The 23910-nt window shown below is 43.5% G+C and overlaps 1 protein-coding gene across 3 annotated transcripts in view; it reads right to left on the minus strand.

The window, feature by feature from the left end:
* Kif13b (kinesin family member 13B) overlaps nt 1-23154 on the minus strand; it is a 150697-nt gene extending 127543 nt beyond the window's left edge. For all 3 annotated transcript variants that reach the window (XR_005875153.1, XM_040740736.1, XM_040740735.1), the window contains exons 1-2: nt 23009-23154; nt 9405-9498 (exon numbers count right to left, since the gene is read on the minus strand). Coding sequence is in view for 2 of the 3 variants with exons in the window: in XM_040740736.1 (XP_040596670.1) it covers nt 9405-9498; nt 23009-23063 (149 nt within the window). In the remaining variant the exon portion in view is untranslated. The remainder of the gene's footprint in view (nt 1-9404; nt 9499-23008) is intronic.
* Between the last annotated feature and the right edge of the window lie 756 nt (nt 23155-23910).

Raw genomic sequence — 23910 nt, forward strand, 5'->3', positions numbered from 1 at the left:
TTCCTGCAGCCACACTGGATCGAAATCCACTGCCAATAAGACAGAGGAGGGGAAAGCTTCTGGTCTCTGATTTTCTTAAAGAAAAAAAAAAAGGACAAACAATTTGATAAAAATAATATCATGTTATTGCTTTCTCCCCCAAAAGCTGGTAATATTATGATTATATCCTTTTAACCTTTTGAATTTAAAAACCAGACATTAGCTTTCATAAGGTGTGGCCAATCTTTTCCAAGTCAAGCTTGTGGCTTTTCAGGGAAAAGGGCATTCACAAACACCTGATATTGTGGACATGATCTACAAACACACACAGTGAAACAGCAAAGAAATACAAGGAAGATACAAAAACAAATTAAGGAAGCCAAGGTACAGAAGGAAGAGTTAAAATAAGGAACAGATGAGGCAAGTTTACAGCCTACAGAAGAGAACTTACTGAACAGAACTGACAGGTGCATAAACATTTGTTCTTTAGAACTTTTCTCATGCTAGTCTTCATATTTTGCTCAATTTTCAAAAACCTTTCCAAAAGGTCCTGCTTAGTAGAAGTAACCGGACTCCAGTTTACCAGAACATGGGATCCAGATCAGCAGCCAGGAGCTAAAGCTGGCCAGACTTGTTTTGTTTGGACAGCACAATGTTTTATTTTGCTTTTTATTGTAGCTTCAGGCAAGACATGCACTTCCCAATTAGCCAGAGGTACCACCATTATCCTCATGGTGACCCAAAGAAACTACCCCTCCTGAACTCCTGGCAGGAACACGAAACAGTGCAAGGGCTTTGGCAGTTTCTGAAAGGTTAAGCATACAGTTTCCATATGACCCAGCAATTCTATGCCTAGATACCCACCTAGGAGAAATGAAAACATGTGTCCACATAAACCATGCACCCAGGCAGCAATATTCACAAAGTCACAAAAACTGAAAACAACCCAATGTCCATCAGTACATAGATTTTTGGGTATGCAAGCTGGAGTACATTTTAAAAGGGAAGTACTGGACAAAGCCATAGCAGGAGTAAACTTCAACCAGCACCTGAGTAAAAGAAGCCAATCACAGACCATGCAGTGGGCAATTCATTTACTGATGCCCTGAAGAATTAACCTCTAACTAGAAGTTGGGGCTGTTAGTCACATGTCATCCTTTCCACCTTTGGTGGAAGGCCAAGGATTAGGGACAGTTCAACCATTTGGCTAATAATCTAACCACACCTCTCTACTGAAAACCTGGATTTAAAAAGAATCTCAGGACTGAGCCAGTGGGATGGCTCAGTAGGTAAAAGCACTTTGTTGTATAAGCCTGGCAACCTAACCCACGTAAAGGTGAAAGAACTGACTCCCTAAAGCTGTCCTCTGACCTCCATGCATGCCACGGCACAGGCACACACACACACACACACACACACACACACACACACACACACACACACACACGCACACACACACGCACACGCACACTGACAACGATTTAAAATGTTTACGAACTGTGGGCACAGAAGCTCACTGGCCTCCCCTGACTGGTGAAAGCATGGGCGTGCTGGGATGATGGCATCCACTGACTGCATGTGAAAAGGGCACAGAATTCCCCTCTTCTACCCAGAACTAGCCCTGTGTCTCTTTATACCCTGATCCTCTTGATGTGTATCCTGTATAGGATAGCACAGTGAGTGGCCTTGCTGTATTTGTCTGTTCTAGCTCTGGAGATTGAACCCAGAGTCTCCTGTACACTTCCCAGCTCTGAGCTGCCACCGGCACCACAGAGCAGTTTCAAATGGACGGCTTTCCTGCATTCTAGGAGCAGACTCATCAAACCAGAAAGGAACACAGAGCTACAGATCTATATCCATCTGGAGAGTGGATATGCTGGGGACCCACAGTTGGGTTAGTGTGTCGTGCAATCTTGTGAAGAACTGTAGCCTTTAAGCTGTAAAGTCTGAGCTGACTCTAGGTGCTCAGTGGAAGAACTGAGCTGCAATTCTATGCCTAGATACCCACCTAGGAGAAATGAAAACATGTGTCCACATAATTCATGCACCCAGGCAGCAATATTCACATTCAGCTGAAGTCAATCAGAAGTGGGGGTGGGGGAGTCCCTGAAGGGAAAGTAGACACAAGAATAGTACCAGGGACACACAGTAAACAAAAGCAATGCTGTCTTGTTTGCTATAGGACAAAAATCTAGACAAGAACAAAAGACTAAAGGCCACTCAGAATGGATAATACAGCATCTTTTTTTTTTTCAGTAAAATAAGTTGGGTCTGAAAATTAAGCTGAGATATGCATGGTTAGGAGCTCATGCTGAAACAGTAGAGATCTCAGTCACTTTGGAGAACTAATAAAGGAGACAATTATGGGTGTCCTCAAACTTTGTTCAAAGGAACACTTATGCCGTAAAAGCTGTTACTACCTATGTCTGAAGAGAAAGTGTGTCATATTCCCATAAAGGACGGACTAAACAAAGCTGCAGAGTTCTTAACTGCACATCACTAAACTGCTCAAGAGGGAACTACTGCCCACAGTTCTCTTTCTTTATACTAGTTATGGATACTTAGGAATGCCAGTTAAGAAATGCAAAGCAGAAAAAAAGGAAGATTGTCAAGTGGCATTATCCACCCATCAGAATTCAGAGACTCACTGCTCCAGAGTGTAAACCACTGGGAAACAGACAAGGTTAAAAATTACATTTTAGGAAACAACAGATTAAATATATACACTATACATTAGTGCATATTGTACATAAACCTGCATGTATGTGTGATGGTTGCCAACCTTGGTTGTCAACTTAAGTGGAACTAAAGTCAACTAAGAGATAAGTCACTGGGAAATCTGTAAGGGATTTTCTTTTTTCTTTCTTGAGATGTTATTTATTAGGGAAATAGGACTCAGATACCACAGCATGTGTATGGACAACTTGCAGGAATGAACTCTCTTCCATCACATGGGTCCTGGGGATTGAACTCGGGTCATCAAGCTTGGCAGCAGATGCCTTTACCAACTAAGCCATCTCATCAATCCTATGAGGGATTCCTGGGCCTTTATTTCCATGGTAATGCTTTTGGCCTTTTAACTGTGTTGACATAAAAGCCATTAGAGGCAGAACTAAGGCAGAAGGATCAGGAGTCTGAGGAGCCTGGACTGGGAGGGTTTCCCAGCCCAATGCTGGCACTTTACAACAGTGACACTAGTAGTTGCTGTGTTTCTCCACCATCGTACACCCACAGTGGCTAAAGAAAGCAAGCTTTTCCAGGTAAGGAATGTCCTTGATAAAGTGCAAATGTGTTCACTAAGCTCACCCTGACCACTGTTGGTATTAAGCTGGTGGAACAAAAGGACAAAGCAGTTGGTTGCAGAGCAAAGTCCAAAACCCACTATGGGAGCTGAGGGTTGAACGGTCTCAGAATGCAGTTGTTACCAGACACAGTGACAGTTCCTGTGTAGTAATGAGCACACAGAAGCACAGCCTGACACTTTCCACAAGAAGCCACCTGATGGGGAAGTCCTGTGTATATGTCAATAAAGTACTGTTGGCCAATAGGGAAGCAAGATAGGTGGGACAAGGAGTTGAGAAGGATTCTGGGAAAGAGAGACACAGGCAGTCATGATGTAGCCCAAGAGAGGAGTAAGAGGTCCGGACCCCTTTCTCCGGTAAGAGAAATACCTAGATTAACAATTATGGGTTAAATACTTAAGTCGGAGCTAGCCAGTAAGAAACAAGCAAACGGCCAACAGCTTCATAATTAATATAGCGTCCTGTGTGTTATTTGGGGACTGCAACTGTGGCAGGGCCCAGGCGGATGGTGGGGAAGGCTACACTCCACAGCCACCCTCATGTGCTCAAAATGCAAATGGTGCCTGAGAAGCCTGTTCACCTACCATGGTGATGAGCACTAGAAATTAAACATGACTAAAGACTGTTTCAGCTGTTTAAGAGTGGAGCATGCTACATCATGTTATCATAATTAGTTATAGTGCAGTGCTCCAAAATATGGAGGAGGGGCCCTAAGACAGGATCTTCCTGTGCAGTCCTAGCTAGCCTAGAATTTGCTATGTAGACCAGGCGAATCCTGAACTCAAAGCAATCCCATGTACCGTGATAACAGGTATGCACCCCTATACCTGGTATCCAAAATGGTAAATTATACACTGAGAGTGTTACTAGGTGAAAAAAATCCACACAAGGTAAGGAACCAGTCATTCATTAGTCCCCATGACTTATAATTAATTATGTTGCTGATGAAGATATGGAAAGCCCCAAGGGTAGGTCTAGAAAATTCAGCTGGTTCCAGCTAAGAAGATAACTTAAAAAGATATTTGGTTGAACTGGTGCATAAGCACAGTATGTCTGCATGAGAAAATATATAAACTGTCTCCAGTGGGTGTTCTGTGTAATCACATTAGAAAGGAGGGCACAGCAGATATAAGTATTTAGCTCAATACTGCTCCCATAATGTTAGTAAATAGGAGGAAATAATTTCTGTATGTGACGAAATGTCTCTTAGTTCAAGAGTAATAATTTGATCTGCTTTCCCAAATCAGTTGATACTAACAGGGGTTAATATCCCATTCACTGCAAACACAAAATCAAAGATCTTGTCTGGTGTGTGTGCACACCTGTGTACAGGTACATATGCATGTATGAGCATTTGCATGCAGAGGCCAAAGGACAACCTCAGATGCTGTTTCTGAGATTATGTCCACCTTGCTTTTAGAACAAGCTCCCTGACCTGGAACTTGACAAGGTGACTGGGCTGGCTGTCCAACAAGCCCTGGGGATCTGCTGCCTCCCCAGTGCTAGGATTGCAAATGTGTGACACCACTCTCAGCGTTTTTATATGGTTCTTAGAACCGAATTTAGATCTTCATGACTGCATGGCAAGCACTTACCAACTGAGCTCACACTCCTGTCCAGGAGAGCTGTCTTGTTAAGAGAAGGCAAATTAGTAAGTGCCCAATCAACTTTGGGAAAACCCAATAAATTTTTCAGATCCTGCGCCAGTGAAATGACTCAGTGGGTAAAAGCACTTGTTGAGAAGTCTGATGACCTGAATTTGATCTTCCAAACCAACACCATAAAGTTATCCTCTGACCACACACACACACACACACACACACACACACACACACACACACACACACACACACACCTTTTTAAAGACATACATTATTATCTTATTATACCTTTGTGACTTTATGTGTCACCATGTGTATGAGGAGTCTGCAGATCCAAGAGACAATGTCAGAACCCCTGAATTGTGCGGTTGTGATCTACCATATAGCACTTCAAATAAACCTGGGTCTTCTACAGGAGCAGAAAGCCCTACTGAGTCTCTCCAGCACTAATAATCTTTATTTCTAAATTTCTGACCCTGAAAAGCTGAAAATTTTCTAGAACCTAGGTAACTTCTTGACAGCCACAGATACGCAAGTTCTAACTTTGATTTTTTATTAAGTATTTGCCACCTTTATTAAACTCTATCATAGCTCACTGAATACAGCATGGACTTCAGCTTGAATGGGTACAAAACTAATAACAGCATACTAAGAGTACCAGCTGACATTTCTAGAGGGTTCACTGTGCACCTGGAACTTACTATGAAATCTGGGCTAGCCCTGTACTCACTGTGTGGCATAGGCTGGCACCCCCCTTGCCTGCTTCAGCCTCCCAATACTGATGCGAGCACTTCCACATTAGCTGAAAATCCCAAGTTTTCTGGTTTTAAGTACAGATTCCATGAAGTTGTAATCCAGTACTCTGTACTCTACAAGATAATTAATACCATTAATAAACGTTTAAGGTAGGGCTGGAAAGACGGCTCAGTGGTTAATAGCATCGCTGCTCTTCTAGAGTTCAGTTACTAGCACCCACATAGGCTGGTTCACAGCCACCTGTAACTCCAGTTCCATAGGGTCAAATGCCCTCTTCTCACCTCAGCAGGCACCTGCACACATGTGGCACACACGGACACACATATGAAAATAAAAATAAATCTTCCAAAAAATTTTAGTACTCAAATCAAATTTTAACTTCTTAATTTATGATTTCCTTCCTATTTCTTTTCAAATTTATGAAGTTAGCATATACATTTGAAATTTCTATTTTCTCTTTTCAACTTGGTATTATGGGAGGGAAGAAGGGAGGAAGAGAGGGAGGGAGGGAGGGAGGGAGGGAAGGAGAGAGGGAGGGAGGGAAGGAGAGAGGGAGGGAGGGAAGGAGAGAGGGAGGGAGGGAGGGAGGGAGGGAGGGAGGGAGGGAGGGAGGGAGGGAGGGATCCTCTAGAAGAAACAGAGGAGGTCAAGAGAGAGGTCTGTCTCATCAAGTAGTCTTTTGCACATTAGCAACGATCTATTTTATTTCTCATTGTTATTTTATTTACTGCTCTTGAAGGGGTCTGAAGACATCTTTCAGGATTCAGTTCTCCCCTTCCACTGTGGGTTTCAGGTCACCAGGATTGGTGTCAAGCACTTTTATTGGCTAAACAATCCACTGGCTTTTTTCCTTTACATGGTACCAGCTGTAGAAGGATATCCAATTTATAAAAATTCACCAAGCTATGCACTTCTCTGTACATGTATCTACTTCAATGAAAATTTCTTTAAAAGTGTAAGTTTCAAAGCTGGGCATGACGGCATATTCCTATCATCTCAGCCCTCTGAAAGCAGAGGCAGGAAGACCATTAATTAGTGCAAGGCCAGCTTGGGTTACATAGTTATATAGGGATGCCCTGTCTCAAAAGTCAAGTTGCTTAACCTTACTTGAACAAAAACCTTTACATATAATTACACTTAAGCCCTCTTGGAACTTTTAAATCAGAGCATATTCTACAATAATAAATAATATCCAATTTCTATTCTTACTATATGTGAGAAAAGAACCATCCAAAATAATCTACATAATCAGAAAGTGCTGCTTCTTTCACAGACCTCCAGGACTGGAGGATCTCAACGGACAAGCACACTGGTTTTTGGGGGTTTTCTTTTTTCCTCTATTTTTTTTATTTAAAATTAGAATCAAGTTTTTTTTACATGTCAATCCCAGTCCCTCTTCCTCCCCTCCTCCCCTGCCCCCCACTAACCCCCTATCCCATCCCCTTTCCAGGCACACTGATTTAAGTTCTGTGTGCTAACTCCATTGTAGTCACCTTCTCAGGCAGCTATATCCCACAATCTGACAAAGTACACCCAAAAATAGTGGCCATATATACCTATATATACATATATAGAGCTTTACACCAGCCTTAAGCAGGAAAATGACAGAACTAACCTGTGTAACCCACACAATGGACACACATGGCAGATTTTTTCTCCTGGCTTGGTCTCCTTTGGGACCCTCATCTTGGAACCAGTCACCAGATTATGAATTGCTGTTCTGCACATATCCTCAGAAACAGCTCCATTCAACAGAGTATATGAACTACCAGGGCTGATGATCACAACCCTTTCAGATGGTTCTAAACCTGTCTCCAAGTCTTCCAGCAAGATCCCACATAACATGGAGCAGAACGCATCCCACTGAACCCTGACTGGTCTCCTGAACCACAAAACCCATGAAACAAAACCTGATGGCTGCTGTTCTAAGGTGCTACGCTTCTGAGGTAACAACAGATAACAGAAACACTTGATGAACAAGAAGCAAGGATGGGCTGCCATGCTTTGGGGAGGCAAAGTAAGAATTCTGAGCACAGTCACTACATTCAGATTTATGCAAAGTTGACCATGGGTCCAAATAAGGCCTCTGCACTGCAAGTCCCAGAAGTAAAAGCATCCAAAAGCAATGCCCCTCAGAGCCATGGTGCATTTTACTGGCGGGCCTGAAATCCCAGCAGCCTCTTTTGCTAGCCCAGGCTAGCCTCTGACTCACTATGAGCCCAAAGACAACCTTAAATTTCTGATCCTTTTAACTCCACCTCCTGAGTGCTGAGATTACAGGTTGTCCACCCATGCCTGGTTTATGTGGTACTGGGCATTCAACACAAGACCCTGTGTATTCGAGCTAAGTAAGCACTCTATATCCCCAGACTCCCAGTATCATGTTTACAAGACTATATCCTTAACATACCATTAACAACATAACCCATAATCCTTATTACTAAACATACTTAAGAAATCTCTCCACCATCAATACAATAAACATTTGCAAAGCACTTTACAAAAACGTTTGACCAAATATTAATTTGATCTCTGAAGGAAAAAAAATTATTCGATGAAATAGTTAAGTCTGGTGCCATCGAGATTTGGTTCAAATAAGTTAAAAATAACTGGCTACAGGCCAGGCATGGTGCTTCACACCTATAATCTAACCACTCAGGAGACTAAGGCAAGAGGACTTCTGTGAGTTCCAAGCTATCTGGGGGACGGGGAAGTAAATGACTAGCTACATTACAGCTATGAAGGATTCAATTCAGAATTCTGACCCCAAGTCCAGGGATTGTTGAAACTCAAATCAAAAGATCAACATGCAGTGCCACAAGCCACACTATCCACAGTTTTTACAAAGCATCTACTTCCCGTGGGGCACCAGAGCAGAAAGTCTCCCCGCTCCTGACTCCTCCAAGTCTAGGGTCAGCACAAAAGCATCCCCAACTTTACCCTGCTTTCTACAGCATCAACTTTTCCTAGTTCGCCTCCTGATCATAATTCTCAAAAACTTCATAACAAAACTACAAACCAGAGATAGGTGTGGTGGCATATGCCTATAATCCCAGTACTTTGCAGGCTAGGAGCAGAGAACTGTGAGTTCAAGGCAAGCCTGGGCTACAGATTAAATCTCCTTGTCTGCTTCCTGGGATTTCTATAATCTGAGCTCAGCTTAGTTGATTTAATTGCTCTCACTCCATTTTTGAGAAAAACATAATCTCATTTGTTCTTTTCCAATTCACCTTCTGTTCACACATTTGCCCAAATCCACAAGTGATGCTGAAAGAACCATCCTCAGCCTGCCAGAAGCAGGGTGTCCCTCTACAAGTTAGCAATATGCAGTAATTAAATTGGGTGCTCTCCAGCTCACCTGTATTTAGAGGAAATGACCCTCTGTTGGCTGAAGGAAAGCCTTTTGAGAAGGTAGCACTTGGAACTGGCCTCGACCCTTGACAGGATTTAGGCAGGTCTAAGGAGAAACCTCTTCACCAAGAAATTAGTGCACAGGTTCCCTTTCTGTTCTCTCTGCTACACACCTGCCTGGACCTTCAGCCAGCACCACCTGCTTGAAGCCTACCTCAATCCCTTCAGCCCATAATGCTCACACTTTTGAGTTTCCACTGTCCAGAACTCTGTCTGAAACCTCCTGGCATTCCCTCACTACTCATCTGCCCTGGGGACAGCATCCCGGTAGGCAGCTATGTGTCTATAGGAAGCTCCAGGTTTTTCCAGGAGCCACTGATGATTTCAGTAAGCATGATACTGTTTCTTAACTTACCGGGCATCTCCTTTGGAAAGATTCGTATTTACAGGATTCAGAATAACTTTGTTTGCTTCCACATCCACCACACATTTGGTATGTAAGTCAATTTCTGCAGATAAAAAGAAAAGAAAAGCTATCATGTTTAAGAAATGAATAATTTGGCTGGGCAGTGGTGTGCACACCTTTAATCCCCGGACACGGGAGCCAGAGGCAGGCGGATCTCAATTCAAGACCAACCTGGTCTACAAGAGCTAGTTCCAGGACAGCCTCCAAAGCCACAGTGAAACCTATCTGGAAAAACAAAAACAAAAAGCAAAAAAAAGAAAGAAATGAATAATTTGGGGGAAAGTATTTAACAGAACACCAGTGTTTCATGAGAAATATGCTAATAGAAGGGAACTTCTTCAATCTAATAAAGTTAGCATCATACTTGATGATGAAGGACTAGACAGTTTAACCTCCAACATCAGAACAAGGATGTTTACTGCTCAAATTCTACTCACCACTGCACTGAACATTCTAGTCAGGGCAGTCAGGCAAGAATAACGAACACTGGCATTCAGACTGGGAAGGAAGGAAGAAGGAAGGCAGGCAGGCAGGCAGGCAAGCATGAATTTCTCTGTTTACAGATGGTTCTCCTTGTGTACAGAAAAGTCCTATAGGACCCACTAGAAAATGACCAAATAGTGTGTGTGCGTAATATCCTTTTGAATATAGAAGTATTAGTTGTGTTTCTATATACCAGCAATGGAAATATGAAAATGAAATTTAAAAAATAACTGCACCAAAAATAGCATCAACAGTTTTAAATAAGGAATAACTGAAAAGAAATTCAAGATCTGTATGCTGAAAACTCCAAAATGCAATTGAAAAGAGTTAAAGACTTAAAACAAATGGAAAGACATTCTACATTCATAAACAAAATCTTCATACTGCTAAGTCAACAGTAACACCCAAGCACACAGGCCCTAGGTGGGGATTGAGGATCTATAGCTTAGTGGAAAGAGCTCAGGAGGCTCTAAGTTAAATCCCTGGTCCTCAGCAACATGGGCAGAGGTGGGGATCAGACAGACAGAAAAGACCACATAGATATGGGGGGGGGCGTTGCCAATGGCATCCATATATTAAGGGACTTGCATTAGATATGTAGAAAACTCTTAGCTGTACATGGAGGTACAGACCTGTAACCCAGCACTTTGAAAGTAGAGGCAGAAGGGTCAGGAGTTGAAGATGACCCTCAGATGTACAGGGATGTGGAGGCTAGCCTAGGCTAGAAACACTGTCTCAAACAACAACAAAAGTCTTACTCTTACACTTCAATAGTAGAATCAATTTTCAAACAGGCAAAGTATCAGAATAGACAACTCTCAAAAAAGGTATGAAAGTGCCCAGTGAGCACAAGAAGACATGCAACATCACCAGACACCATAGAAAGACAACCACACCGCAATGAGATGCCCCCTCACACCCACTCAGGGAGCTGTAATCAACAAAACAAAACAAAAAGGCTGGCAAGGATGCACAGAAGGCACGTGACTGGCATGGAAGTGGGGCAGTCACGCCAGAAAACAGCTCCTAAAGAGGCCAAGCAGGGTCATCATACAACCCAGCAATTTTACTCCTAGACACATATCCCAGACAAAATGGTCATGGCCATATATTTTGCATAAAATAGAAAAAGAGACAACTCCAAAACCCATCAAGCAAAACAGAGATCATGTGAGCTGCCACAGAATGGAACGTTATTCAATAATTCAAATGAGTGGGGCCAGAGAGATGGCTCAGCAGGGAAAAGGGCTTGATAGGCAAGCCTGGTGACCTGCATTCTCCATTGGAACCCACAGTGGAAGGAAAGACTCAATGCTGTTCTCTGATCTTCACATAGGCAGGTCAGTACACACAACAATAAATTTTAAAGTAACAAAATAAAACCAATGAACTACTGATACAAGCTTCTCCTTGGCTGAGGCTTACAATGAGTGAAAACAAACAGTTACAGGCCAATAAGATGGCTCACTACGCAAAGGCACTTACAATGCAAGCTTGCAACGTGAGTTCCATCCCTGTTACCCATGTAAAGGTGGAAGGAGAAAACCAGTCTGCCCTCTACACATACACCATGGCATGCACACATACACCATACACACACACAATAAAAATAATAGTAGTAGTAGCTGCAGTTAATAGGCAGTCACAAAAGATGACATATTATGAGATTCCACTTGGTCTAAACACCCAAGTGGAGAACTGTGCAAACGAAGTAGCCAATGGCTGTCTGGTGCAAAGGAGTGACTGCTACAGGCCTAGTTTTCTTCTAAGAGTGACAGAGTGTGTACATGAGTGTACAGCCTAGCAAACTACATACAAACCATGAAGCTAGTTACATCATTTCAATACGAGTTGTCTGACACAGCTGTTTAAAAAAGAATAGTCAGTCTGTCACATGTTTATGTTTTATTTTTATTTTCTTCTATTGGTCTGACACAAGGAATGAAACTGCTTGAGCCTGCCTAACTCCCCAGTGGCAAAAGATAAGCTCTCAGGAAAGGCACTGTGCCATGTGGACTCAGCTCTATTTCCCAAATAACCCTGGCCAAATGTCTATGTCACATTTGTGATAAAGTATCTCCATGTCAGAGAAGTCAAGTCCTTACTCGTTTTACGTTACATAACAAATACAAGACAAGTTCCTCCTTTGCCAGTCCTAAATTAATTCTCATATCAACTGTTTGACTTTCCTTAAGTTTTACCTAGATGTGAAAGACTAATTCCAAAAGGAGTTGTGCTCTGTGGTGGCCAGTTAGTCTTGAAGTCTACTTCCAATGCGTTAGGATTTACCCAGCTTTTAACAGTCCCCAAAAGGAAGCAAGCAAGGCCAGACACGGGGCAGCTTTTCAAGCACTCTGGCACTTCCTTGTGTCTGTGGGCTGAGCTGGAGCATGTACACCGTGGAGATTTGCTAATAGGCTTGCCCAGTGATATCTGGCCACACTGCATTAGCTGGGCCCTCACGCAGATCTTTATTACACAAACACATCAGCAAAGCTCCGGAAACACTGACTCAGAGCCTACAATCTCACCACCCACCACAAAGTCAGTGTTGCTTTGACTTTGCTAAGAATGCCTCCTGCCTACCTGCAAAACTGGGTTTTCCCTAATAATGTTTGACCAAATTATCTTGAATGAAGAGAGGATTCAAAGAATCCAAGCATTTTCCTTTAACGTCCATACATCTGTATGTTTCTGCCCTGCTTGCCACCTTCACTCCGCCTCTTCAGACAGGCTATCCAGGACCCTCTTGCCTCAGTTTGCCGTGATCTGGGTTACAGGTGTGTGCCTAAACTCCTGACAACAGCTTTTCCCTCTGCAGCACTCACACACACACACACACACACACACACTCACACACACTCACACACACCATGTAGGTCATCAGATCCAATTAATAATTCAGGAGCATTATTAGATGGTATGATTAAGAAGCTGAAAACTAAGCAAGGCATTGGTGGCGCACGCCTTTAATCCCAGCACTTGGGAGACAGAGGCAGGTGGATCTCTGTCTCAAAACACCAAAATAAAAGAAAAGAAGAAGAAGAAGAAGAAGAAGAAGAAGAAGAAGAAGAAGAAGAAGAAGAAGAAGAAGAAGAAGAAGAAGAAGAAGCTGGAAACTGTCATCACCAAATATCACTTAATAATTAAAACATCAAACAAATTTATTTTATCCTAAAGACATCTACATTTATAAATACCCTTACATGCCCCTCAAAGGCAGTCTTTAACAGGGAAACAGCTATCTGTACTTTATTAGCTAGAGGGGGTTTGCTTTATTTGTTTGATTGTTTTGTTGTGGGGGTATGGTTTTCTTGAGACAGCATTTTACACTGTACCCCAGACTGGAATGCAAGTCATCTTCCTGCTTAGTGCCTCTGGAATTGGGATTACAGGAGTGAGAAGCCACACCGTAGGTTCATATTTACCAAATAAAAGTCCCACCCAGATTCTGTCAACTTTTCACAGGACCTTTCAGAATGTGTCAGGGCTTAGAGTCTCGGACACACACCCACACAAGTAGTGAAGTGTGGAGAGCTTGAAGGCTAGTTATCTGAAAAGGCATTTTGGGGGCTGGAGAGATGGCTTCATGGATAAGAGCACTTTACTCAGCATGAGAATCTGAGTTCGGTCCCTAACACCCACCTAAAAAGCTTAGTTAGCATGGCTGCCAACAAAATGGCAAGCTCTGAGATCAGTTAGACACTGCATCTCAAAAAATAGAGCGAAGAGTGACTGAGACAGACATCTGACATCATCTTCTAACCTCTTGTGCACACACTGACATACACATGTGCATAATGCCATGGGAGAGGGGGTAGTGGCCAAGGAGTTCATTCGTAGCAGCATTATTCATATTCTCTAAAAGCAGAAGAAACCCAAGGATCCATTACTGGATGACTGGATAAACAACATGGGTATACCAAAGCGCGGGCGCGCGCACACACACACACACACACACACACACACACACACACACACACACACACACACACACACAGCATTATTCAGCTTTTAAAAAGAAACAAATTCTGGTACACGCTATATTTGTTTTTGAGACAGTCTCAAGTAACCCAGGCTAGCCTTTCACTTGCTGTATATGTAGCTGAGGCTGTCTTTGAACTTCTGATCCTCCTTTCTCTATTCCCAAGTGCTGGGACCACAGGTGTGGGACACCATGCCCACTTCAGTGATAAACCCTGGGGTCACTATGTTAAGGGATGAAGCAGTAACAAAAGGAAAAGATTCCACTTACATGAGGTCACAGAGTCAGATTCACAGAGATGGAAAGGGGAATGGTGGGTACCAGGGCCAGCAGAATGGATAGAGAGTTAAAGCAGATAAAAGTTACACAATTTCAAAGTTTTGGGATGGGGCAATGAGGCAGGGTCTCACACTGAAGCCCAAGCTGGCCAAAAAAACTTGAAGCAATCCCCCAGCCTCTGCCTCTGGCCTCTACCTCCCAAGTGCTGGGATTAGTTATATGTCACCACACCTGATTTTATAATATGAAAAGGCTCTGCTCACAGATGGTGGTGATGGTGACTCAATGTGAAACATCCGTAATGCCTCTGACCAATACACTTAAAATGGTTAAAACATTACCAAATACTGGTCGTGATAACAATAAGTAACATGAGCATGTTTATTCATAATGAAACCTAAAGTAACAAGATTGAGATTTAATTAACACTATATCTGACAACCTTCAGTAATATGTTATGACTAAGTAGGCTTTATAATCCTCAGGATCATGGGTACTTTGATATATTCCTAAGCCTTCTTTAAAAAGGGTAGGAAATATAACGTATTAGCATTAAAGGTCCCCAACTTATTACAAGCCAGTATTCCCAAGTAAGATGCCTTTCCATGTGAAATTACTCATAATATTAAATATCAACAGCTAACACCTCTGCTTATTCAGCCAGTGTATTAGTCACCCTGAAAGAGTGAGCAATCATTGGAAACAAGTCTTTCTTCAATGCATAAATCAGCCATGGCTTGCACCCCAATGACTTCATAGTAAAATATGGGCAGGGCCTGGGATACTCCCCTTATGTAACTCATGTTCTGTCTGCAGAAATGGATAGTTCACTTGTGAGTGAAGTCTCAGATATGCCCATTTGGTAATCTGCATTTCTAATTTCCAAACCAGATTGCCAATGCCCTCCCTCTGCTTACCAATCATGTCACTAAAAAGCTAGCTCTAAGTGACTCTTTGATATCTCTAAGGTCCATTTTGTAAAGGAAAATAACAAATTATGAGAATGTCCTCGAGGAGCAAGAGAATATTCATGGCAACTCTCTGTCTCAATACTGGCATGCCCACTTAACTCCGCAACACACTGCCCACAGCCCACCACAAAATCATCCATCTATTTAGGTGATGTTATTCTTAAAAATTACCATCAGTGCCATGAGGCCAAAGCCACTGACCACTCCTATGACATCTGAGTGTAAGTCAATTATTCTATGTCACATTTTGTCTCCCTGATCTTATGCCATATTATTGTCACCTTGTGTTCTTGGGTCCTTCATCTTGGCCTCGGCAACCTCCTTCACATTGGTCCTAACATAAATTCTCTCTTCTGCAGTATGACTCCAGGTCTCTACTGACCCCCCAGTCCCTAAGTTAAGACAACTACCTTTGTCCATTTAGCTATAGGCAGTCACTGAGTTTCTTCCCAGCAACAGCTAACTCACACTCATGGGTGGAGATATCGTACCTGGCACATAAGCATTGACTAAGTTGGCTAATGATTCACAGCAGAGCTCATCATCTCCAACATCTAACCTGCCTCTCCTGCACTTCTCGCTACTGCCACCAGCATGCACACCATCAACTAAAGCAGAACCTACAGAGGATTGATTCCACAGGCTCAGAGCTCCTCAGATGGACACCTCCTGAACTCGCTTCATTTGTAGCATTCATTTGAATTCCTCCGCATCACTTCTGTGGGGCCTGGAAGCAAGGACTACAGCCAGTATTGCTAACAGTGCATCCTCAAACCCAAGCCCTAATGCTTTGCATCATAACTCACTCTCATTACTGCACATACATCTGTGGCCTGATAATGAACTGATCTGTGCCACCCACTGTTACCTAAGTTCCTTTGGTCAAAGACGGTGACTTACTGCCGTGGTAACTTGTACCTGGATGTACTCTCATCATTCAGGAGATTCAGGCAGAAGGACTGTTTAAGTTTGAGGCCAGCCTGACTGACTGACATAAGAGTTTGGGGCCAGCCTGGACTACACAGTGACACCCTGTGCAAAGGAGAGAGAAAACATGCCTCTCAGAACTGTCAGGTTCCTTTGGCCACCGTTTGTCTTAGATCTAACTCGTTCCTGTGAGGCCCAATAAAAGCACAAACTTTAATGGCGGGCCCCCAAACTACTAGTTTGACTGTCCTACAAGGCTAAGTTCTTCTGTGATTGTGATACACAGAAGTTCTACAATGGCATTTCAAAGTTCAGTTTGAAGAATGCAGTAAAATTACATATTTTTTTTAAATTCTAGAAGTGGGCCAGATATGATGGTGCACACATTTAATCCCAGCAGTCAGGAGGCAAAGGTAGGCAGATCTCTATGAGCTCAAGGCCCACCTGGTCTACATAACAAGTGCTAGGACAGCCATGCTATATACTAAGATTCTGTCTAAAAACAAAAACAGAAACAAAAAGCAAAACTTGACCTGCACCAGGTGGTAGTACATGCCAGCACTCAGGAAGCCAAGGCAGGGAAATAGCAAGTTTGCAACCATCCTGGGCTCCTTTGTAAGATTTTATCTTGAAGGGAAAAACAAAAAACAAAAACAGAAAACTCTGTAATTCACAAATAGAAAGCCCTGGAACTGGGCTAAACATAAAGGCCATGGGTTCAAAGCCCCAGCAACAAACAAGAACTCAGCACAACTACTAGAGCTGTGTTTGGCAGATCACTATCAGGGTCAGCAAGATAGCTCAGTGGGTAAAGGTGCTTACAGCCAAACTGGACAGCCTAAATTTGAGCCCCTGCACCTACACAGTGAATGGAGAGAGCCAAGTCACACAAGTTGTCCTCTGATCTCCACACATGTACTAGTGGGGCATGCCCACACACATACACACTCAGGGTTCAATCCCCAGCACTCAAAAAAAGAAACAACAACAAAAAAAAAAACAGAAAAAGTAGCTAGTACAGTTTTTCTTCAGTCAAGACTTGAACCAGCTGGGCGATGATGGCACATGCTTTTAATCCCAGCACTCAGGAGGCAGAGGCAGGTAGAAGGTCATGGCCAGCCTGGTCTACACAAAGCTAGTTTCAGGCCAGCCAGGGCTACACAAAGAAACCCTAGTCTTAAAAAAAAAAAAAAAAAAAAAAAAAAAAAAAGACTTGAACTGGATAGGTTAATGAATACCACTTTCTAAAGCGACCTACAACTTACATGAGTGAAAGTCTAGCACCATTCAGTCACAGATCTTTGTCTTGTAAGTCAACTTCATATACTTCCCCAGGAGGCACTACCCATCTCTGCCAAGTTTCTGCAAAGAACATATCCTGCCATCAGTGAGCAGAAATCAATAAATCCATTTCCACTCAATAAATGCCTCAATTCATCTCCTTAAGTAATAGCTTTGTCAGTGGTTTCTCCCACATTCAGAATTGTAGAAGTGGAAAAGTGGGGGATTAGTCATGGTTTTACAGAGGTGACTGAGAAACAGTAACACAGGTTGTAACAAAGTTGTGTGTTACCTTCAGCAAAGGGCTCTCTCTGATCCTCTGTGTACAAACCCAAGCTTCCGAGCTTCTGTCCCTGGGCTGCCGGCAGGAACAAGGAACAATGTTGTAATGGTTGGGGTGTCTCATTGGACACTGGCACATCGAGCAGATGCCAAAAAACAAGTACCTTCTGTTTCAGCAAACACTGTCAGAAATTTCCAGCTTCAGCCACCCGTGGCTCCACATTTAACAGGCATCTTCTGAACAATCCAAAGCCTCCCTGTGGCCAGCTTCAAGGTCAAAACCAAGTGGCTTGTCCTCTTGCTCCCTAAGGACATCCTCCTATCTCTTTCTTGATGGGTAAGGTCTTCTAAGTTTCCCATTTCCAGTTTCCCCATGTCTTCTGAATGAAGGCTACTTGAGTAAGGCCAGTCTCCTCTGACTTCTTGTTCATCCAGTTACACTTCTATCAAGTGAGTTTTACAGTCATCTATCTAGGCTGTTGAATTTGCCTTGCAATCCAGCAATCTTTCTGCTTCTTGACTGTGGCCACATGCAGTTCTAAAAGTCTAAAGAGACCAGCCACGTAGGCTGATTTCTGGCCTTGCTGTCAGCAGGGGCCCCATGCTACGCCCAGCCCTCCTCCAGTCAATCTGTGGAATCCTCCTTTGGGACAAGCCAAGCCTGTCTCTGCTGCCTAAACAAGTCTTGCTCATTCCTGTCCTTTGTGCTTGGCTCCCAGGCCATACTTCCTTCTAGGAGAACCAAGGCCTTCCCTTCCCACCCTGGAAATCATAGGCCTCCTGCTGGGAATGTTTTGTAACCGAGATCTGCCCTCCACAGTGAAGACTTCCCTAATCACCAGGCATGCAGAGGTCTTCACTCCTCTAAATTCCTCTGTGTCCCTGTCACTCACCTGGTACTTAATAAGTATACCTGTTTATCTTTTCATCTTATCTCCTCACATGACAGTCATTTCCTCATACAGAAACCATAGAGCACACTTGAAGACACATGACAACACTGGGGGGACAACACAAACAAGGTCTTCGGCAAAATCCTCTCCATAAGAGCAGTCCATTCCTCTACCAGATTCTTCTGGCTCCAGCCCCCTACACTACCTAGTACCTATTCAGCAACAGCCACCCTAATAAATCCCTTCTTAGTCACACACAGTTTAAGCTTCTGTTCTTCCCATAACATGTCTGTCTTGGCTGACCACTTCCAATGGCTACACCATGGTTCCTCCACTTTGCCACTAAGACCCTAATTTATAAAAGCGTTGTTTTTTCAGGACATCATTTCTTTTGTGTGTGTGTATGTGTGTGTGTGTCCGTACTAAATACTGCAGAATGCAAACTTTAAACTCACTGGAAATACCTTCAGAAACAGATTTATCACCTATGCTCAGAAATACCTGAAATAATCCCTTCTGGCTCAACTTCTAACATAATTTTCTGTTCCACTCCCTTAGGCAAAGGTATTTTCCAAGCACTTCACAGTTTATTTCTTTTCCTGGATAATCTTCCACATATTTTTAAATTGGCAGTTCCTTGATTGATGCTCCCATGCAATCCAGTAGGAGCTAGAAACTTGGCAAGTAGACAATATTTTTTTGTTTTTTGTTTTTTGTTTTTCGAGACAGGGTTTCTCTGTGGCTTTGGAGGCTGTCCTGGAACTCGCTTGGTAGTCCAGGCTGGTCTCCAACTCAGAGATCCGCCTGCCTCTGCCTCCTGAGTGCTGAGATTAAAGTTGTGCGCCACCAACGCCCGGCTGCAAGTAGACAATATTAATCTACCTATTAATGTTTTAAACTATCCAACTATATAAAACATCAAGTTCCTGAAAAGGAGAGTGTGCCTGATACAATACTGAAATTATGTTTAGAAAACATTCAGAGACGCTGAAGAGATGGTTCAGTGGTTATAAGCACTAGTTGCTTTACAGAGGACCCAGGTTCAGTTCCCAGAACTCACATGAAAATTCACAATGCCTGTAACTCCAGTTCAGGGAATCCAACGCCCTCCCAGGCAGGGCCTCTTTGGATACTCCACCCATGTGGTGTGTTTACATAGATTCATGGGAAACACTCATGCACATAAAATAAAAATAGATAGCTGGGTGGGAAGTGGTGGCGCACGTCTTTAATCCTAGCACTTGGGAGGCAAAGACAAGTGAATCTCTGTGAGTTCTGGTCTACGGAGTGAGTTCTGGAACAACCAAAGACTACACAGAGAAACTGTCTCAAAAGACAAAAAGAATAAATACCTTTCAAGTTATTTATGGTTAGATTGAGTAATAATATATGAAAAGGTCCTCTGTGCAGTGTGTGGAAGGATGCAAACTTACCTGCTGAGTTATACAGTCTGAAAGAACAGACCAAAGACCAGCATGATAGAACAAGTCTATAATCCAGTACTTAGAGGCAGAAGGATCAGGCGTTCAAGGATAGCCTCAGCTACACAACAAGCCTGAGGTCAGCCTCAGTGAGCCACCTGAGATCCAATCTCAAAACAATACCAAAAAAAAAAAAATCATCTGTAAACACAACTTCGAGATCTTTTAAGAAACTACATTTACCCTTTCCTTTAGCAGTTTAGCTTCCTATTTCAGTGGACTAAAAACTGTAATGTTAAGACTATGTAACATACATGAGAGCACAACACTGGAAAGGAAATATTAGCAAGGCCCTGGTTAAATCCCCAGTATCACCAAAGGACAAAATAGAGGCCAGGAGGAAGACAGTTAGCTAGTAGAGAAGAATATAGTGAATGATTTTACTTTTTAAAAGAGCAGTTTCGCTATGTATACAGCCCAGACTCACCTCAAGCTAAGATCCTCCTGCCTCCACCTTCCAAGTGCTAAGATCACAGACACTGATGACAACACACACATACCTCCTTTCTTTGACAAATTAGTCATTACAACTCTAGTTATTATTAAATTAGGGTCCACTGCTTGATGTTCAACCAAGTTTGCCAAACCCAGGGACAGCTGAGCAGAAAAGCTAAAGCCCCTAAACACAACCAGTCACTGAGTCACACAAAGAACTGAACCCTACGCCAAAGGGTTCAGACTTCGCTCACAAGACATAGTCATTTCAAACAACAGTCTATGGGAACACCCCAGTGACCTGTTCTCAGCTCATCTCCATGTCAATCTTCAGGACGTTCCCTGCACCCAGGACTAGACCCAACTACTTGACAGCCATACGCTATCTCTTGAAACATTAATTTTCCTAGAAGAGGTAATGTTTGAAGTAATAAGATTCTTTTCAAACTCGGCAAAAAAGGAGCTCAATTTTGTTACTGCTTTTTCATAGGAATTCAAGATGCCAACTGAGAAATCACAGGCTTTAAAATTCCTGTCTGCTATATTGCATAATAATGCTGATGAAGAAATTATCCATGATGATCACTGGAAAGGCAAGCCCAAGTGCATATTAGAAGACAGAAGACAGAGTTATAGAAGAGACTAGGGGACAGTGTGTCATTGGACAATGTAAACACTCATTTTAAAGTGAGTTCAGCCAGGAGAGGCTGGTACACCCCTACAATCCCAGAACTCAGAAGGCTTGAGGCAGGAGGATGATCAAAAGTTCCAGGCCAACCAGGTCCACATAAGGAAACTGCTGGTTCGTAGGTAGGTAGGTAGGTATATAGACTGATAAATGGAAAAAGAATAGGAAGACTGGGGAAATGGCTCAGAGAATAAAGCATGGACTGCACAAGTGAGGACCAAGGTTCAGATCCTTAGGACCTACAGCCAAAAAAGGAAGGAAGGGCCAGGCTTGGTGGCCCATGTCTTTAACTCCAGCACTTGGGAGGCACAGGCAGATTTCTGAGAGTTCTAGGCCAGCCTGGTCTTCTTAATGAGTTTCAGGACAGCCAGGGCTGAAAAAAGGGAAGGAAGGGGAGGGGTGTTCAATCCAAAGAACAGCTAATATGTACTCCACAGCTAAAATCATCTGATGCATGTTCCCAAACTCTAAGCATTATTCACAAACGCTGTCAGGGTTACAACCACGGCAAATTAAGTAGAGAGAGTAGCTTCCTCCCTGTAGGAGAAAACAAGGAAGAGGAGTCCAGCCTCTAAGTAGCTGCGCCAAGCCCTGCTGAGGTGGCCTGTTAGCGGCCTCCTTTCAGCACTGACATTTCCAAGCGCTTTGCAAAAAGGAAATTTTAAGAATGTGCTGAACCCATCCTTTCCAAATCATTCCCCGATAAGTCGGGTTTCATCTGTCTTGTTTGTTGGTGGTGGATTTTTTCTTAATCATGGTGATGATCACAATAAATTTGAAATGAGCCTAAAATAAAGATGTCTGGATACTCAAAAGATGAAAGCTTTTGAAAACTTGCAGATTTCTAAGTTACTTTGTTTTGTGAGAGCCTGGACGCAAGCAATTAGCTGAGGGCTTTAAAAGTTAAGTCTCCAGGTGCAAACTTGCCTCATAGAGTTAAGCAGGTTCAGGAGGGCAAACCAACACCAAGAAACAGAAAAGCCAACCAACTTCCGACACAACTAACCAGGAAAATCTTCAACTGTTTGACCTGTTTACTTCATTATACACATACAAGGGCAAGGAGACAGAAAAACTGTGTTTACCACGCACTTGATTTTGAGCACAGTAAAACAAACACGAAACCTTAATAAGTGATTCCTGCACTTAAAAAACGATTCTAGCTAGTCTAGTCTAACTGCAATTCCATCTCCTGGGAGTGAAGCAGCAGCCTCAACAAGACTTGTATATAAAGTGTTTTCAAACACATCACTTCATTTAAAGTACCCTGCCAGATAGCCTCTGGTGAAACCGCAAAGGCAAAATCCAGCTATGCTGGGGACTTGTGTTGGGCTTCAGTCCTTCCAACTTGGAAAGATGATTTACGTGTCCTGGGGTTTATCTACTTTCTCTACCCTCCCTACGGACTTCGGAGCATGTTTGAAAGATACAATTTCCCAAGAATCTTGGCACCGAGACTATTTATTGTTGAGTTGATGACTATCACTTCAAGCAAAAGGGGGAAAAAAAAGAAAAAAGAAACTCTCGACAATCACAAACCAGAAGAAACTTATAAGGCACGTCCTTCCTTTCTGCAAACAGCCACAAGGTGCAGGTTCAAGTGATGCAAAGTGGAAGATCGAAAAGTGGGGCTGTCCGCTCTGAGAGCTGCGAGCACAGGCGGGCTGCGAGGCCGGAGCGGCCCGAGGCCTGGCGAGCGCGGTGACAGCTGGCGGGGCGGAGGGCTGAGGGCCCGGCCGCGCCGTCGAGGGCGCACGCGCGGTGAGGGGTGCCCGCCAGGACCCCCCGGGTCGCCGAGGCTCTAGCACCACAGGCACCTGTCGCCCCCGACCCGGGACGAGCGCTCACCTCGTCGGTTCATTGGCCGGACCCGCACCGCCACTTTCACTTTGGAGTCGCCCATCGTGCCGCTGCTGGAGTTCTCGTAGCACCTCCGTCTGCTACGGCCACCGAACAAACTCTCCGAGACCAACCCGGCGGGCGGGGGCTGTGGGGAAAGGGGGCGGAACCGGCGAGGGGCGAGGACCGGGGCATCCCGGGGCATGCCGGGATTTGTAGTTCCAGAAAGGAGGCGCCGGCGGGAAAATTCGCGCGTCGCTCTCTGGAACTTGTAGTCAGCTGTCGCGAGTTTGCAAATGTGCCGCTGTTTCTACACCTCCCTCTCCCTTCTCTCTTTCTTTACTTCTTCCTCTTTCTTTTCTTCTTTCTTTCTTCCTTTTTTTTGGGGGGAGGGGGTTAGGAGAGGTTTCTGGATATTGAAATTAGGGGTCTATGCATGTTAGGCAAGCGCTCTATCCTTGAGTTATATTCCTAGCCTTCCTTTTATTATTTTTCGAGATAATAGAGATAATTTGTTTATTAAGAAAGAGAAAGGAAGCCGGGCATGGTGGCGCACGCCTTTGATCCCAGTCCTCTGGAAGCAGAGGTAGGCGAATCGCTGTGAGTTCAAGACCAGACTGGTCTACAGAGTGAGTTCCAGTATAGCCAGGGATGCACAGAGAAAACCCTGTCTCAAAAGACAAAAAAGAAAACGAAAGTGAAAGTTACTTCTAAGAATGGGAATGAGCTAGTGATTTGGGAAATAAATTTGCTTATGTATTTATTGTGTGTACCCACTTGTGGGAGCATATGTCAAAGGGCAACTTTCAGTTGTCAGTTCTCTCCTTCTACCAAGTGGGTCCTTAGGATGGAATTCAGGTCATCAGGCTTGTCACCCAGTGCCTTTAACCACTGAACCATCTCTACCGCCA

The sequence above is a fragment of the Mesocricetus auratus genome, unplaced genomic scaffold (genome assembly GCF_017639785.1).
Source record: "Mesocricetus auratus isolate SY011 unplaced genomic scaffold, BCM_Maur_2.0 Super-Scaffold_100707, whole genome shotgun sequence".
Classification (NCBI taxonomy): Eukaryota; Metazoa; Chordata; class Mammalia; order Rodentia; family Cricetidae; genus Mesocricetus; species Mesocricetus auratus.